Source organism: Molothrus ater, chromosome 9, assembly GCF_012460135.2.
Source record: "Molothrus ater isolate BHLD 08-10-18 breed brown headed cowbird chromosome 9, BPBGC_Mater_1.1, whole genome shotgun sequence".
Classification (NCBI taxonomy): Eukaryota; Metazoa; Chordata; class Aves; order Passeriformes; family Icteridae; genus Molothrus; species Molothrus ater.
In genome coordinates, this window is record NC_050486.2 from 13,072,473 (window position 1) to 13,088,889 (window position 16,417).

The 16,417-nt window shown below is 36.8% G+C and overlaps 1 protein-coding gene across 3 annotated transcripts in view; it reads left to right on the forward strand.

The window, feature by feature from the left end:
* The window catches only part of DPYD (dihydropyrimidine dehydrogenase), a 332,287-nt gene that overhangs the window by 74,864 nt on the left and 241,006 nt on the right, over window positions 1-16,417 (forward strand). For all 3 annotated transcript variants that reach the window (XR_004980615.2, XM_036387649.2, XM_036387650.1), the window contains exon 4: window positions 15,691-15,778. Coding sequence is in view for 2 of the 3 variants with exons in the window: in XM_036387649.2 (XP_036243542.1) it covers window positions 15,691-15,778 (88 nt within the window). In the remaining variant the exon portion in view is untranslated. The remainder of the gene's footprint in view (window positions 1-15,690; window positions 15,779-16,417) is intronic.

Below are 16,417 nucleotides of genomic sequence, written 5' to 3' on the forward strand. Positions count from 1 at the left end.
GATACTCTCTGTATGATGGCTGCTGTTGCAAGTTGATCAGAGAATCATTAGGGGAAAGACACTTCAAAAAGTCCTCTGTAGGATTTCTCATTAGTGTGAGAGTATATTCTTTATTGCATTAATTACTGCTGTACTTGCGTGTAGTGGAGGACAATGTAAAGTGAACTGAATATTGTGGTTGTGTGAAGATATTCAGTATTTCCTGTTTACCAGTAATTTCAAACATAATTTGTGCATTTTGTTTAAAGAACCATAATAAGAACAAATAAGACTACTTAGTTTTCTGAAAGTGTTAAATACTAAATATGAATTTACTTTAATAATAACAGGAATTTGGCATATCTTCAAAAATTTTTGTGGACTTCTAACAGTGCTGGTCGCAAGACCTCTCTGAGTAGTAAAAAAAAAAAACCACAATTTAGACACTTGAAATGTCTCACAAGTTACATCTCTTTCACCCTAAATATAAAAAGCATTTTATAAGCCATAATGCTGATCTTCACTGTTGAGGCTTCATCTGTATCTAACAGAAGTTGAAAAAAGATATGTTCTATACTATGAGATTTTATACTAGAAAACAACTGTTTCTTTTGACATGCATAAATATAGGGGTTTTTTAATAACTGTATTTCACTTCATTCTCATGCAAATGTTAAATACAATTACCTTGGTGCTCCAGTCAGTGTTCATTCACAAATGTATGATATGAAAAAAAGTGATGTAACCTGACATTATTTATTAAGGCATTTTCTTTTATCAAAGGAAATTTTAAAAATGTCATTAAGGAACTGATTCTCTGAGTTCTAAATGTAGTGGCTCTGTTTACAGGTTATTTTTCCTTTAAAAATGTCTAACCAATAGGCCTCCAACTTCAACAGAAGTCGAAAAATAAAACTTTTCTTTTTTACATTCATATTAATGTCTGTGAGGAGAATTCTTCATCTGACACTCAGCAGTCTTGCTGATGTTCAGTTGCAGCCTAAATTCCACGGAACTTCTGAATTGCCTTCACTCTTCAGAATAAATACAAAGTAAAAGTATCAAAAATGTTGCTACAACTTCGCCTTGTGGTACCCTGAAGTTCAAGACAGACATCTCATTTACTTCCCGGGAGCATGATTTTGTTTGCTTGGAGCAACAGGTTGGGAGTTATTCTCTTTATCACTGTAGCTTTTAAATAAAAATTTTCAGAAAACTCTTGTTAACCTAAGAAAGACAATATCATCGAACTTGATGGTCCAGCTGAGCACCCAGGATTGAGGGACAGCTTGGTGGTTCTGGTATTGCCTGGGAGGCTGGGATACAAGTGGTTTCTGTGCTGCAGGCTGCTGAAACTGCCAACATACTCTGTACCTTAGTCCTTTGTTGTCAAAACTGAAATAATATTTCATTGCCTTGTATCTGGATGGGGAGAGGAGTACAAAGCAAGAGTGAGAGAATGTCTCAACCTCATACTGAGCCTAAATTAACTGGCAGAATAAGAAATGGACAGAGCTAATTCTTTCGTATGTGGTTATAGGCACTGACCTAGCTTTATTACTTCCAGATTCAAAGTGAAGGGTTATGGCTTTGCTTTCACCTGGCCCATTTCCCCAAGGAAGATCTGAACAATGCTGAGGGTTGGACAACACACTGAGAGTCAGTTGTATTCTTAGGGCTGCTGAGATGCTGAACAAATCAAAGACCCTTATATTTTAAGGAACTAGATTTCTGCATTCAAAACTGTAACAGACCATTTTCAGGATGAACACTAATCACAGGAGTCACAATGCAGCTAAGTTTTATGTTAGCAAAACATGTATGGTTTTCAAAATAATATTTTTGAAAAGTGGCTCATTGATTCATGACACTAGGTCCAGGTGTCTGTGCTTTTATCTCTTGGTTAGTGAGGTAAAAGTTGTGTCACCTATTTTTAGTTTATGGTATAAGGCTGGGTTCTGAGCCTACAAAAAATGCTGCTGGTCTCTATTAAAGAAATAGCAGGTGGTAGCTGGGCAGAAAAATTCAGACCAGCTGTGTTAAAACAGTATTTAGAGATAAGTTTGTCACAAGATGTACCAATATAATGATTTAGTACAATAGAGCATACATGTTCATGAAACACTATGCAAATTTAAACATTTTCATCTTGGAATATGACTCAAATACCTGTTTTTGTTTAAAAGGAGAATGTGATATTCTGAAAAATCAGCAAATTTAATATTAGTGTGTTTTCAGCACAGGTGTAGGTTTACAGCCAACTGTAGGTTTCTGTGCTGTAAGTAGTGGTCCCAGACTGGCGTCTGTAGCATTCTGACACACTTGGCCACTTGGAATAGGTTTGGCATGAAAACTTGGCCTAGCAAGGTGTTTGTGTTTGGTTAATGCTTGCTGCTGTTGGGTTTTTGTTTTCGTTTTCTTAATCGACGTTTTTCCCACTTATATTTCCCCACCCCTGCATACAGTGTGTCAGTAATTGAATCTCTTATTTCTCAAAGAATAAGGTAGTAATGTCATACTTTATATTCATGATAAATTCATAAAATATTTAATAGATACTAGCAAGAGCCGTTATGAACTGACTATGTAAAAGGATGGAATACTTGAGGGCATTTGTCACACATAATTCATGGCTGACGACTAAACTAATTTCAGCTCTTCTGGTTGAGTTGGGTTGAGTCCCATGCCAAACGTTGCATATATTGTAAGAATATTGAAAATGCTGGAACTCGTTATTTTTTTGTCTTAATAGAAAGATAACACTAAATCACAGCATCTGAAAATAAGTCTTGGGATCTTGTTCTTTTGGAACATAAAACTTAGTTAAAATGTTCATAATATTATTTGCATTGTGTGTTTTGTGTAAATAGTACACAGACCGTAGTAGTGAGGTAGATGCATTAAGAAAAACCCTTCTTCCTCCAAAAATGCTGGTGCATGCAAAGCAATACTATAGTTGAACTATAGTTGAATGATTTTTTGTCTGAATCTAAAACCAAAATATGATGTTTAATTTTTTTCATGGAACCTGCATCTAATTGAGGTTTATCTCTACACAATTACTTTGGCTTATATATTGGAAAAGTGTGTGTTAGAGAAGGACAGGTAAAATGTTACTGGTGTGGCAGTAATAGGATTCATCCAGTGAAGAGATGACTTCAGTTCAAAATATGTGAATAGTAGTGTGATCAGAAGCAACTCAGAAAAAAAATAGCTTATATTTTCATGCTAAGCAGAAAAAAATGCTGGTGAGTGATATACTCTCACCAGGCTGATGTTGAGAGATGTGTTCGGAGGTTGTGTAGAGCTATTTTCAGGTTCAAAATAATCACCCAAGAATTTCATTTGACCATGTAATATTTTTTCATCTTCTCAAAGGCAACAAACATGCAAAGTATAGTATACATTTGACATGTATTTTTAACTATGTGCTAGAAAATCACCAATTTGCACTAATTATAGGGAGACTCTTTTATGAATTACTGAATCGTGCAAATTAGCAAGTGAACAAACACAATAAAAAAAGAATAATGTATCACATAATGTTCTTAGTATGTTTTGACATATGTGGTTCAGTGTTAACTGTTTTTGCCAGTACATCATCTTGCACAGTGCTAGTAAACATATTCAAGTATATTTTAGGAAAGATCATGCTGAGCTATCAGTAGAGCATTTTTCCAGAGGAGTGTCACTCCCTCTTTGCTGAAACCAGAGAGGGTTATTTTGCTGTATCTAATATATAGTGCATATTTCTATTGCTTTTGTTTTGAATTCAGGACAGAGTTTTGCATGGTTGTGTTTTGTAAGCAAAAGAGTATAACTTAGGTTACTGGATCTTAGCATGTGTAAAGCACCAAAATGGATTTGTAGAGAGGTCTTCCAAAATACTGTCAGGAACTCTGCTCTTAATTACTCTGATTTTAATTGTTTTTTGCATTTTGGGAATTGATTTCTTTTTAAAAAAAGTTGTCTTTGAGTGATAACTGTCAAACTCCCGTCTCTCTGAAAAGCTCCTGCTCTTTGAAGGGGCTAAAGAGACTGGTCATCAGTAAGGAAATGAAGGGATGAAGAAAAGGTAGAGCTTTTACTGTTCTTCACTCCTGTCTTCATTTCCAAAAAGACAGACTTCTTATGATTGGAAAAATATGCCATCTGGTTTTGCAAAAAAATTACTTCAGTGTAGAAAACAATAAGTAGAGGCTATTTCCAAGAAATTGTTTCTAGTCATAAGAGAACTAATAAGTACATTTCACATCCTTAGTGAAATAGGAAATTAAAGAGTGGAGAATTCTCTTTCCACTATTCTAGGCTTGCAAAAGAAAACCAAATTGCATTGACTAAATTAGAAGTGACTAAACACTCTTTAGTTGCATTTGTTGTCCTCTGTTCCATTGCTTCATGTTACGTGCTTGAACACATATTGACAGCACCACAAACACCCAAATGTGGGTTTGAATTTATATTGATAATCTTTGTTGAACTGACTAACTTCAGTCAGAGACTGAAGATGAAACCTAAGTAGCTCTAGGATCTTTGGGAGCCTTTCTTGACTGAGCAATGTTTAACTTCATCCAGCCCATCATAGAAAATACAGCCCCTGAATATACCTGAAATGGGAGTGGGATTCTAACACAAAGTATCTTTCCTTCTCCTGCTTAAAATTTGGAAGGCAATATCAAGATACCTTCATGAAAGTGAGCTAACTGCTTTTAAAATTGCTAACCAAGCAAGTCCTGCCAGAAAGGAATCTGATAAAGCAGCAGCATCATTCACAATCAAACTCTTACTGGTCTAAAGTAACCCCAAACTGGAATATATTCTGCTGTGATCAGATCCTGGCCAAGGATGGTAGGGGGAACAATAGGTAGCCTTGCCTCCTGACATCCTGGAGCCAGGGATGCAGGAATGGAGCAGACTGACAGTAGTAGCTGTCAGGGAGGTTTTCTTGTTGGCTTAATTTGTAGCATGGGTACAGAGCTTCAGGATTCTTACTGCTGAGAAATGTAATATGAGCTGTCTGAGTTTGCAGCCAGCAGACTTGGGCATTCACCTGAGTAAAGAAAACAATTGGCATCCCTCACTGTTAAGGAAAAGAGACACTGGTAAGTAAGCTATACCTGTGGTTGTGTTGATATCATAGGATCCTGCAAATCCTGAGGTATGAAACTCTGGAAGTTATTGGATGCATTCATTAAACCCTAATGCTTCTGGGTTAGAAAGAGCAATGCTAAAATCAGAGCATCTAAGTCTGGGATGCAGGAACAGTTGGGGAGTTGCTAATGTGTACTCTGTGTGATTTTGTGTAGAGGAGGTACTAATGGAGGGTGAATGAGGAGAAGCATTTTGTACTGATTCCTAGGCTTTCTGAAATGTCTGTGTGACTAGTCTGAGAAATGCAGATCTTTGTGGTGGTTTTTTTTATATATAAATTTTAATATTTTTCTGTAATTGTTTTCAAATAACTGTATAAAAAAGGATTGCCAAAAGGCAGACATCTGCTCATTTGTAGCAAGCAAAACTATCTACCAAAAGAGAATATTTAAATCCTTCCAGCAGGTTTTTGAAAATGCGGTGCCTTTGGGAAAAAATGGGAAAAGTGTGCTTTTTCAGCCACACTACATTTACAGTCCTGGGATTGCTGTATTTGATGTAGGTCTAACAATTTGAGCATGTACAAAAAAGAACAATGCCACAAATTCAAGAACAAGTGATCTATCAAACTGTCGTGAACCAACAGATTAATTTTTTTTTATGCATCCTAAGATTTCTTAAAGCTGTGTTTCTCTGAAAAAAAAACAACCAAACCAACATTTCTTTTAATATTTTCCAGGCAGCACTTAACTGCTGAACCATCACAGAAAATGTATTCATTCTTATGCCATTAACTTCAGTATGGGAGGAAATGTGACAAATACTTCTTTTATATAATCTTCTTAAAAGGATGTGAAAATTCTCCCTGCTTAGCTTACAAAGGCAAAACCTAAAATGCAAGATTTTTGTGCCTTCCTTTTAGCAACAAATATTTGTCCTATTTTTGCAAACACTGATAATTCTCAAGTTACCCTGCCCAAGCCTTCTTGACATTGAGAGTCCAGAGTCTTCTCTATGTTTAGCTTGTAGATGGAGTTTTCTTTGCCAATATGCATTGACCTACAAGGCCATGCTGTAGTGCTCAGAAATCAAGCTGTTTTTAAAAGATTTTCATGTGGTTATCCTTTCAAAATCCTTGTATATATTTCATATTTTAGATCCTTTGGGTCCTGTTATTTTAACTACAGTTCCTTTTATTTGTCCTAGTTTTGGGGTGCCTGGTAGAGTGCTGAAGTAGTTTGCATTTTGGAGATTTGCATGTCAGAGATTTCTGCACTGGAAGAAGGAAGCTGTGAAGAGGTACAAGTATACAGTGGGGTGCTTCTCTAGGCAGCCTTGCTACCAAGGAGATCAGGTGTTAAATTTATTTGGTGATCTACAGAAAGGCTTTGTCAGTTTTATTTTGTTTTGTTTGTTTGGTGGGTTTTTTGGTTTTTTTTGGTTTTTTTTTTTTGCTTTGTTTTGGTTTGGTGTTTTTTCTAGCTGGGGGAGATGCCCAGCTAAAAAAAATGTAAATGATGTATTGGTTTCACATAATGTGAAGTCTGGACAGTGACTTTCAGCTATGTCATTTATTCATATTATCATACTGTGAATGCATGAATATTATAAATTTTTTCCCAGTGAAGGTGGTTATAGCAAAATTTGGATATAGCACATACAAGACCAATCATTTAGTCTTAATGAGTTAGTGTATTTCCCTCTTGCAAATAATTAAGACTGAATTTTCAGCTATCTACTATTAAAATGTTACTTACATCTTTAAACTCAAGATATAAAGAATGCAACATTGATTCTTAGTGTAATTTTTAGTTCAGGGTTTGTTTTCAGTCTGTGCTCACCCCTCTAGTTTCCCTCTGTGATTTCTGTAATTGTGTCATGAAGCTCTTTCCATTTGCTGAGGGGATGCTGGTTTTGAATCTTTACTCTTAGAGTAAATTTAGGGTAGAAAGCAAAGCCAAATAATTATCTTAAACATCAGTGCTTGAAAGAAAATGCCACCTTTTTAAAAAGATGTCTATATATTATAAGCAGGGTAACATTATTTTCTTATGACTAAAAAATGTACCAATTATTTGCAGTGTAGAAAATCAGAACTGAAATAGCAGGCAGATTTCCTTTTTTCTGGGTCTTGATTACTGAGCATATTAACAAGTTACAGTATCACTTATTAAAGTATCTTAAACAAACCTCCTCATTTGAAAGAGAGGATGAAAGACAGTCCTTGTACACATGCAGTTTCTCGACAGAACATTAAATCTTAGAATCCTCTGCTGAATTCTCGCAGTTTCCAAAAGAGGGAAAAGACAGGAGTAGTGACACATGGATCTCAAATCTGAAGCTGCAGCAATTTTAAGTGAGGAAGGGTGAGGACACTGGAGTGCCGGGAGCTCACTTCTGAAGACTTGCATGAGGCTGGCTTAAGAAACTGCTTAAGCCTTTTCATTATAAGCAATTGAGTGGTCTGACTGGGTCCCACTGGGGGCTACATATGTTAAAATACAGCACATTTAAGCAGTCTGATAATGAACTGGAGTGTACATTGTCTGGAAGGACTGAGCTTGATTTACTAAGGAAACTCTGCCTTTCTTTCCAAGTTTTAAAACTTGGAAAAGGGTGGTCAGCTGAGGTCAATGACTTATCTCCTCCATTGGAAGAAGCATCTTTATCAGGTTTGCAGTGGAAAGGTGACTGACCTCTCAATTTTCTCTGGAATTCTGAACTGTAGTAGCAGCCAAAACAGATATTTCTTTTTTGTTGCTGCAAATCTGAAAGCAAGAGCAACTGAAACCTTTGAAGTTTTTAGTTTTATTCTGAAGTTCAGTGATTTATTTTCTGCTTTTGCCTGCCTCCAGATTATGCCCAGTGTAGGATCAAATATTCAGGTGACACCAACAGCAAGGCTAAAACCCTTCTGGTCTTTTGCTCTCTTTTCTCCTTTTCTCCCACCTTCCCTACTCCTTGCTAATATTAGCATCATGAGTTGGGAAATGCATTGTGGGCAGAGATCAGTGCAGCCTGACTTGTGAGTGGCAGGGTTCTGGATCTGCATTCAGTCAGATCTGTGGATAATGGCAGGCTGATAAAAAAGAGAGAGTTGGGGAATTTTTTGGTGCTCAGATCCTAAAAAGGGAAGCTTTAGCTTATTATGCTGTTATTGCCTTTCCCAAGACTAATTCTCCACAGAAATTCTTTGTTTAAATCACTCTTCTGTTAATTGTGATAGAATTGCTGGCATGCCTAAATTGCAAGACTGATTGTGGTACTGTAGTGAGGCAATCCAGTTCTTCTGGGTTTGTAGTTTTAATTGAGAACATTTTCTTAAACTTTCAATTAATGCATTTTAGTTAGGTTATATTGTATCATAGATTGTTTAAAAATGTTTTTCTTAAATTTAATCAATTTTTTCAGTGCAAATAAATGGTAGATTTGTACTCCTGATATTGATATATTGAACAGAGTGGTGTTTGTAAGATGTGCATAGATGATTAAGGCATTTTGGGAGAAAAAACGTCTTTGACTAAACTTGTGAAGTGTATCTTTCCTGAAGTGAACCCAGAGGACTTTTGTTGACATTAAGATAAAAAGACAACAAGTGTTTAATATTTTGGAAAGGTTATTTACACAGGACAAGAGTCATGCCACATAAAGCTCATTTCTGATCTCCTAAAAACCCTAGAAAGGATACTTGATGTAAGTCAAAAAATCTGTAACACTTCTGGGAGAATAGTCCAGGCGAAAGAAGATTATTGTGTACAGGACAAGCCATAATAAAAACTGTCAGTTCTGTCAACCTTTCTGTCTGCGGTCTATAGAGGATTAAAAGGATATTGAACATTGTGTAACAGCTGTCTCTTATGTGAAAGGGATCACTGTTGTGGTGAACAGAAATGTACCCGTTTAAAAAGCTCCATAAGGCCAGGTGTGGCTGGGCCACAAGTGGCTGCTTTGGCAGGTAAACTGCTGCTTTCAAGGACTTGAAGAGCACAGTGCGAGGTCTAATAGGTACTATCAGTGTTTTATCAACAAGTGGGTTTCTTGTGTGTCTTTTACACTACTGGAATAGTATGGGTACTATCAAGTTTATTGTCATAAGCAGGAAACTATATTGTGTTCCTATGATGTTGAGAAAATACTAATTAATATGTGGTGTGAAATGTAATCAAGTGTTAACAGAGAAGTTGCAGATTGACTTTTAAGTATTTGGTTTTTGTAACTCTAAAAACTTCAATATTTCAATAAGAATATTTTGTTGGCAACAATAAAACGTTTAACTAGACATAGTTTTTCTGGGACAATTTAATGAACTTTGATGGTTGATTAATACTGTTGAAAACACAGCAATTTCATAATCCTTACCATGAAACAAGAAAAAAGGGGACCATGCTTAGAATTAATGTTGCTGTAATGGATGGTTAAAATTACTTTCACCATCAATATAAAAAAATTGATTTCTAATAGGTCAATAGGATTGAACAGTTTTTCTGATTTGGCATCAGCTGATATACATGCTTTGTGCCGCAGTATTCTGTAAGCAGAATTGTGTTTTCTATTTTTAATCCCTCTAATTTATATAACAGCTTCATTCAGCAACATTATAAATTGGAGAAATGCAATTAAAGTAATATATACAAGTTATATACATGAAGTTGGTGAAAGGCAGCAATCTTTTAGGTTATATTGCAAAATGATTGGTGAAATATTCTGTGTCCCAGTGAGATGACAGGAGGAATATAAGGAGAATATAACTTCCCATGAACTGTCTTGGAGCAGGCTGCTTCCCACAGTGCAGTGCAGACAGAGCCCGGCTGTGTTCCCACTGCTCAGCAAGGGGTTAAGAGGAGATCCCACCAACCTGCTTTTCCTCTGCTAGGCTCCATTTGTGGGTCTGATCACAGACCAAGATAGCTCTGTCCAAAGTATGCAGAAGACATGACATTAGGCAATGACAGTTTTAGTGCAGAAATGGAGGTTTCTGATGGGCTGAATGGTAGTTGACAACAACTCAGAAGATGGACTGTAAAATGACTGGTGCACACTTTACTACACCGCTGTCACTGATACCTGATGACAGACAGTGGCTCCTCTATTATATTATCAACATTGTCCGTTAAAATGAAGTTATGATGGAAGATGATAAAAAGTTATAGGACAGAGAAGTGGAAAAGTTTCAGATGAATGGGAAAGAAAGACTACAGAAAACGGGAAGACAGCCAAGCAGAAGCAAAGAGGAGAGGAGAGTTGCTGTACTCAAAGGGGATTCAGAAGTAGATAAGAAAAGAATTACGGCTGTGTAGAGAGCCAAAAAAGAAAAGAGAAAGATGAGGCATTGATGAATAGAATGATTTGGAGCCTATGTCCATATGATTCACCACCTCTTAAGTGTCCAAAAATAACCTTGTCTGTAAGTGCCATTATTCTGCACTAGGGTAGGAGGTTTTGTGTCTAAAGACTAAGTTTCAACTCTGATCATTTCTTCTTTTCGATAAAAAGCACCTCCCTTATGAGTCCTGTAACTGCCAGCAGCAATGCCACATCTGTCTCTCATCCTGTAGAGTGCCTCTATTTAAAATTTGCTTCCTCTAGTCATGTGAACTTACAGACAGAGAAGTAGTGCCATTTTTTATGGATCTGCAGAAGCCTTACAGGACTTCAGGTGACTGAAGAGGCAACAGGAACAGTGTGGGAGTCTTTCCTGCTTTCTTTAGATATGAGCTAGTATTGCCAATTTACATGATACCGAATGTTTGGTTTCTTACAGCTTCTGTGCATTGCTAACAGGCCAAGCATTTCTCACAAACAGAATTTTTCACATGTCATTCTGCAATATAACCTAAAAGACTGCTGCCTTTCACCCACTATTAAATATCCAGGACCAAGATATCTACTTGTCTGTATTGCTGTGTTTTGTACAGTTTCTGGTGCCCTTTATACTAGAGGTGTTTCTTGGTAATTAGATTTGTTTTTTCTGTAATCCAAAATTGTTTTCACAGTTGATTCTAATTTAAGATTTTGTGCTCTTTGCTACAGTATACTTTCCACAACTGTACTTTGTGTTGTACATTGCACAACAGAGTCCTTGGCCTCGCATGTGAGAATTCCTTTTTCTGTTTCTTGATTTCTAATATTCCTGTAACATTTGTCTTTGGTACTCATCAGACCCATGTATCAACTGTTACGGTGTTTTGATATTTAAACCTGGCAAAGCATCTCCCAGTTACTTTATAATCCCTTTCTCCTCTCCATTGAGAAATGCAATGAACACAAACACAAAAGAATGTGGGATTTTTATCTGTGAATGTTAGTTTTGGGTGTGTGGTTTTTTTGTTTGTTTGTTTGTTTTTAATTAGGGAAATAATGGCAGCTTTTTTTTTTTTTAGCTGCCAACAGTAAGTTTTCACCAATGGCTTATCATTTACATAGTGGATCTTTATCCTGGCATCCCTTACCTTTATTAAACAAGTCTATATATGTCCAAATCTCAGTTTAGGTTTGTCCTTGACCTTCTCTCAGTACAGCAAGAAGCAAGACCAAATGGGGAGTATGGCTACAGGATTAGCCATAAGTCATTAAAGGACTGAACTTTAAGAGAAAAAGCTTTGTAATGCTTTTCACTTTGGCCATCAAAGGCAAGGGGCATTCAACTTGGGATTTAGATTTATTTGGAAATAATAGATTCATTTCTTCCTGACATGCAGCTTTCTTATCTCTCTGCTTACTATCCCCAGCTCAGGGTTTAGAGTGGTGCAAGAGACTTGGAACCAAGAAGAGCTTTGGTTGGGTCAAAGTTGGGTCTCCTGTTCATGCTGACCTCTTATTTACTGGGTGCAGTTAGCTCTACCATTCTCTTGAAGTTAATTGACCAAAGCCTCAGAAAGTACATACAGACTTTCACTGGGGCTATTTCTTGGAGTAGCAGATAAAGTTTTAGAAATTTCTACAAGTACTAGAGCTGGAAGCCTTTTTTCAAAATGACTGTTTATGTCCTGCAGAAGTGAATTAGGATTCAATTTGCTTCTAAACCTCTGCCAGCAGTAACCATAATAAAGGTTATTTGCTCTGTTTTGTGATACATGAAGATTTGGTGGGTTATCAGCTACAATTTGTTGAGGAATATTATTCCAGATTATCTGTTTCACCCCTCGTCTTTCAGCATTCACGTGCTTGCCCTTCAGGTGATGTTATTGCCAGTTACATTGACAATTGTTCACTGTAACAATACAACTAAATTGTCCTTTGTTTGGAAGCAAAAGTGTGTTAAGAGCTGGCCTATACCTGGAAATGGGGCTGTTGGTCAGATATTTCAACTTAAAAATAAAATATTGGGTGATATTTCAACAACTGTACAACAAAGCTATTAACTGAAGATTATCTTGGCTATGACTTGCTTTTCTCCTCTGCAGTGCAAAGACTGTGGTGTTGCCCTTTATGGAAATGGAAATTAATATGCATGTGAAGTGAATGTGGTGTCTTTTAAGATTCAAAGCAGCCTATGTTTCTAAAGGAGATGATGTTCCATGAGCAGTGGCAGAAGAATCCATAATATAGGGTGTTTTCTGATAGTTGGTAGGAGTTTTCCTTTATTTTTACTAGGAAGTGCTGAGATATATATTCTCAGATTAATGTAGGTCCATAGGTAGTCCAGAATGTTGTTTGTTTGGGTTTTTTTTGGTTATGAGCACGCACCTCTTCATTTAATTTGCTAGGAGCTAACAGGTGAATTAGAAACATTTAATCTAAATTTCTAATTTGTTTACAATATTTTGAACCAAAATCATAGTAATAAAATAACCTTGTAAAATGAAAGGTGGGATTTCTCAGCATGGGAGGATGGTTGAAGAAAAAGAAAGTAAGTACAATGCTTAATGTTTCTCCACTGGGGTATATGCATGTGGAACTGAAGCTCATGGTAATGGTGTGCTCCCTTAAGCAGGGTATTTTGCCTGTGATTTTTAAAAGGATCAGTCACTTGCAGCAATTTATGTAATACTTTCTGGTGTGTGACTCTACTACTTTATTTATTCTTTTTGCCTGATTCACCAGAATGCAATACCTTTGCTCCTTTGTACAGTAAATGCACTCTGTAATATCTGTGATGGTATGGTCAAAGGATAATTTATTGTCAGATAGAAAAATAGGTCAACCCTAATGTCACTTGATGATCAACCCCCCAAGTTTAATAAAACACCTCACCAGCATGCATTCAGCACAGTGCTTGATGTTTTATTAGGACTACAGTACCTTACAGTACCTAGCTATAGCAGGCATGTAATTACTGAGCTGTCATGGTGATAAGTGGGATTAATGGCAGCCTGGTGCACTTCAGTGTGCAGAGTGCCTGGAAGATGGTATTATTATAGGAGAAAGTCTGAACTGGCATATTCATGGCACCCTCCCCCCCTCCCCAAAGCTCACATTCAAGTTTGTGTTACCTGCCCCTCCCAGCAGCTGACATTTTCAGCAGCTGTTATTTGTGAAGCAGCTCAAAAATCAAAAGAGAAATAATTTGGTAAAGATGCTTGCTAGTCTGAACGAGTATTCTGTACACATTTTTATCCTGCCAGGTGCCATGCAGTTTTGACATGAGATTGTTTTATATGTAATCCACAGAATGCATTTTATGTTCAGTGTGCTTCCTCTGATTTTGAATACAGGACTGTTGTATTTTAAAGAAAACATCACTGGGGAAAGTGAAGAGTAAAAGATCATAATGGAATTGATGTCTTAATTGCATGATTTTGAGTTCTGTTATTTCCTTATTGCCTACACAGGCAAACTGCTCATCTGAGTCCTCACAGTGGTGTTATTTTGTCTAGTGCATCTCCTTTTTTGCTGGCTTCAAGTACTACAACTTTGCTTTTTTTTTTTTTTTTAAAGAAGAGGAATTCTTGTTTGCTTAGAGACCACAACCTTTTGAAGTCTCCCTGTTCCACCTTTCCTTGTTAAGACCTTTTTAACATGTACCTGTCACAGGTAGTGCTGGGCAGTGTTTTGTTCAGCTGCCACAGCTAAACCTGCCGATGCTTTTCTGACATCCCACCTAGCTGAACTTGTAACCCAGTGTGGTGTTGGACCCAGGTTTGGCTTCTGCAGGTTTCCTGTCCTTTGGAGCCTGTGAGACCTGTTTACTTTAAGTATGTGCTCTGGGGCCTTTTTTCAATGATTATTCTTGTGAGAAAATCCAAACAGCCACTACCACATGTGCCTTCAAATTTTTCTGGTGCCATATTGTCTGCAATAACCAGCTAGATGGTAATGAATAACAAGATGAAAGGCTAATTAATCTTTTACTTAACTAGCTGTTCCTTATCTTGTATTCCACCCTTAACTGTAAAAATGACAACAAAAAACCCCTAATATGTGTGATTGACAAAGTCAGGACAGTGTTTTGTTGCAGGTACTCCAGTAATTTCCTTTTAATGTAATCTTAATTTCTTTGTATATAGTCCACTGGCCTCTTGCAGCTTTTCTCTGTTTTAAAATATTCAGTTCCACAATGTTGTTACCTAGCACTGAATAAAAATAATTAAGATAGACTTGTGGAACTTATGTATTTGGGCTCAAATAATATGTAAAAACCAAATTTTATTTCATTTTGCATACATTGTTAAACCCACAATTTACATTGATTCTGACTGTTACTAAAGCAATATCAAAGAGCATCTGGAATAACCTAATGAATTCTGAGACAAGTAGTGAGGCATTTGACCTGTGATAATCCTTGATCTGTAAAACCAAGGCTGTGTTCTAATACCTTGGTGCCTAATAGAGAACCATTTTACTCCTGCAACTGACTTTTATCTTTTTTTAAGGTTTGCTTAATGCAAGTTGTGTAGACTGTCCTGAGGACTTAATCCTTAGATGGGAGGGGTGCAAGCAACCAGAGCATCACACCCCCATGTATGACTATGCAGAAACAGAAAATCAGTCCTTATTATTTAGGATGTTTTGTCTCCTTATTGCTTAGTTAGCTTTTGTCATTAGAAATGACAGGAAGAAGGTCTTAGGGATTTTGGCTGGGGGTATGCATAAGATTTCTGAATTGTTTTCAGAAGTCACAGACTTATCACTGGAAATTCATAGAAACATGACTTGAAAATTCATCAGCTATTCTTATTCTTTGGACATACAGTAAGATGTATGAAATATCTGACCACATTTCCTTTGTGGAAATACTGTTGCTTTTGTAGGTCTGATGGTCCAACATTCAGCATTTAATCCATAATGAGACTTCGAGAACTTAGTTAATAAATTTAGGTTTACAGCACAAGTGTTTTCAAATAGAAAAATGAACTGGTCAGAAGTTTAGCAACCATGCATTCCAGGGAAAAAATTACCTCTATGTGATTTGAGGGCTTCCTAAGGCTTCAACAGGTGTTGTCTGTGTGCTTGTAAATGGTAGCCTCTGCCTTCCTATGTAAAGTACAGTCAACAAAACATAACTAATCTGTGTGATGACAGTCAATAATGATTATGTAGTGCTTTGAGATTTTAAACAGAAATTCTTTGTAAGTCTTTTGCATTATTTCTTTGTGACTTATCTTTTAGCATGTTAACTTGAAAACCTATTGGCAGCACTTGTATTCCGTGTCTCCTTGACACATTTTCTTTTATTCCTAGATGCCTAAAGTGTGCAGATGCCCCCTGCCAGAAGAGTTGCCCAACTAATCTGGACATCAAGTCATTCATCACAAGTATTGCAAACAAGGTAAAGTCAGGCTTGCAGTTGTACATGGCAGGAGATAACATATAATGTCCCTTTGTAACTTGGTGGAAGGGGTAAGTTATTTAAAGGCAGATTAATTTTGAATTCTGTGTTTCTGTTACAGAGCAGAGACAATAAAAGTGAGGTGACTGCAGAGCTTTGAGAGTTGTGTTTTGGCAATGCTATACTGGAATAATATTAGTAAACTGCCTTGAAGGTTTGAAGTAGTCTTTGCCTTGCTGAAGCCAATGAGTACATGCTTACTGATTCTAATAGGGCAGATTTAATCTGTCAGATGGTGAGTGAGGTGGATCAATCCTACAGAATTTGGGTTGTTTGATGACTTTTGAATCCTCCTGGAAGCTGCATATGCAGGGTAAGACACTGACTTTGCCCTGAGCAAGTGACTTGATCACTCGGTGTTTTATCAGAATATCTTGCTCTAGAAAAGAGTTGCAGCTTACTACTATTCTCTCAGTAGATATAACTTTTTTTGTGGAGAACCCAAAGTATCTTAGATTACTCATAGATTAATATAAAGTTTCTTAGATTAATCATAGCATGTCTTTTTGGACTCTATCCCTACCTATCAATACCGTCTGTATCCACTCTGAAACTTATGATAAAAGGTATAACACAGCT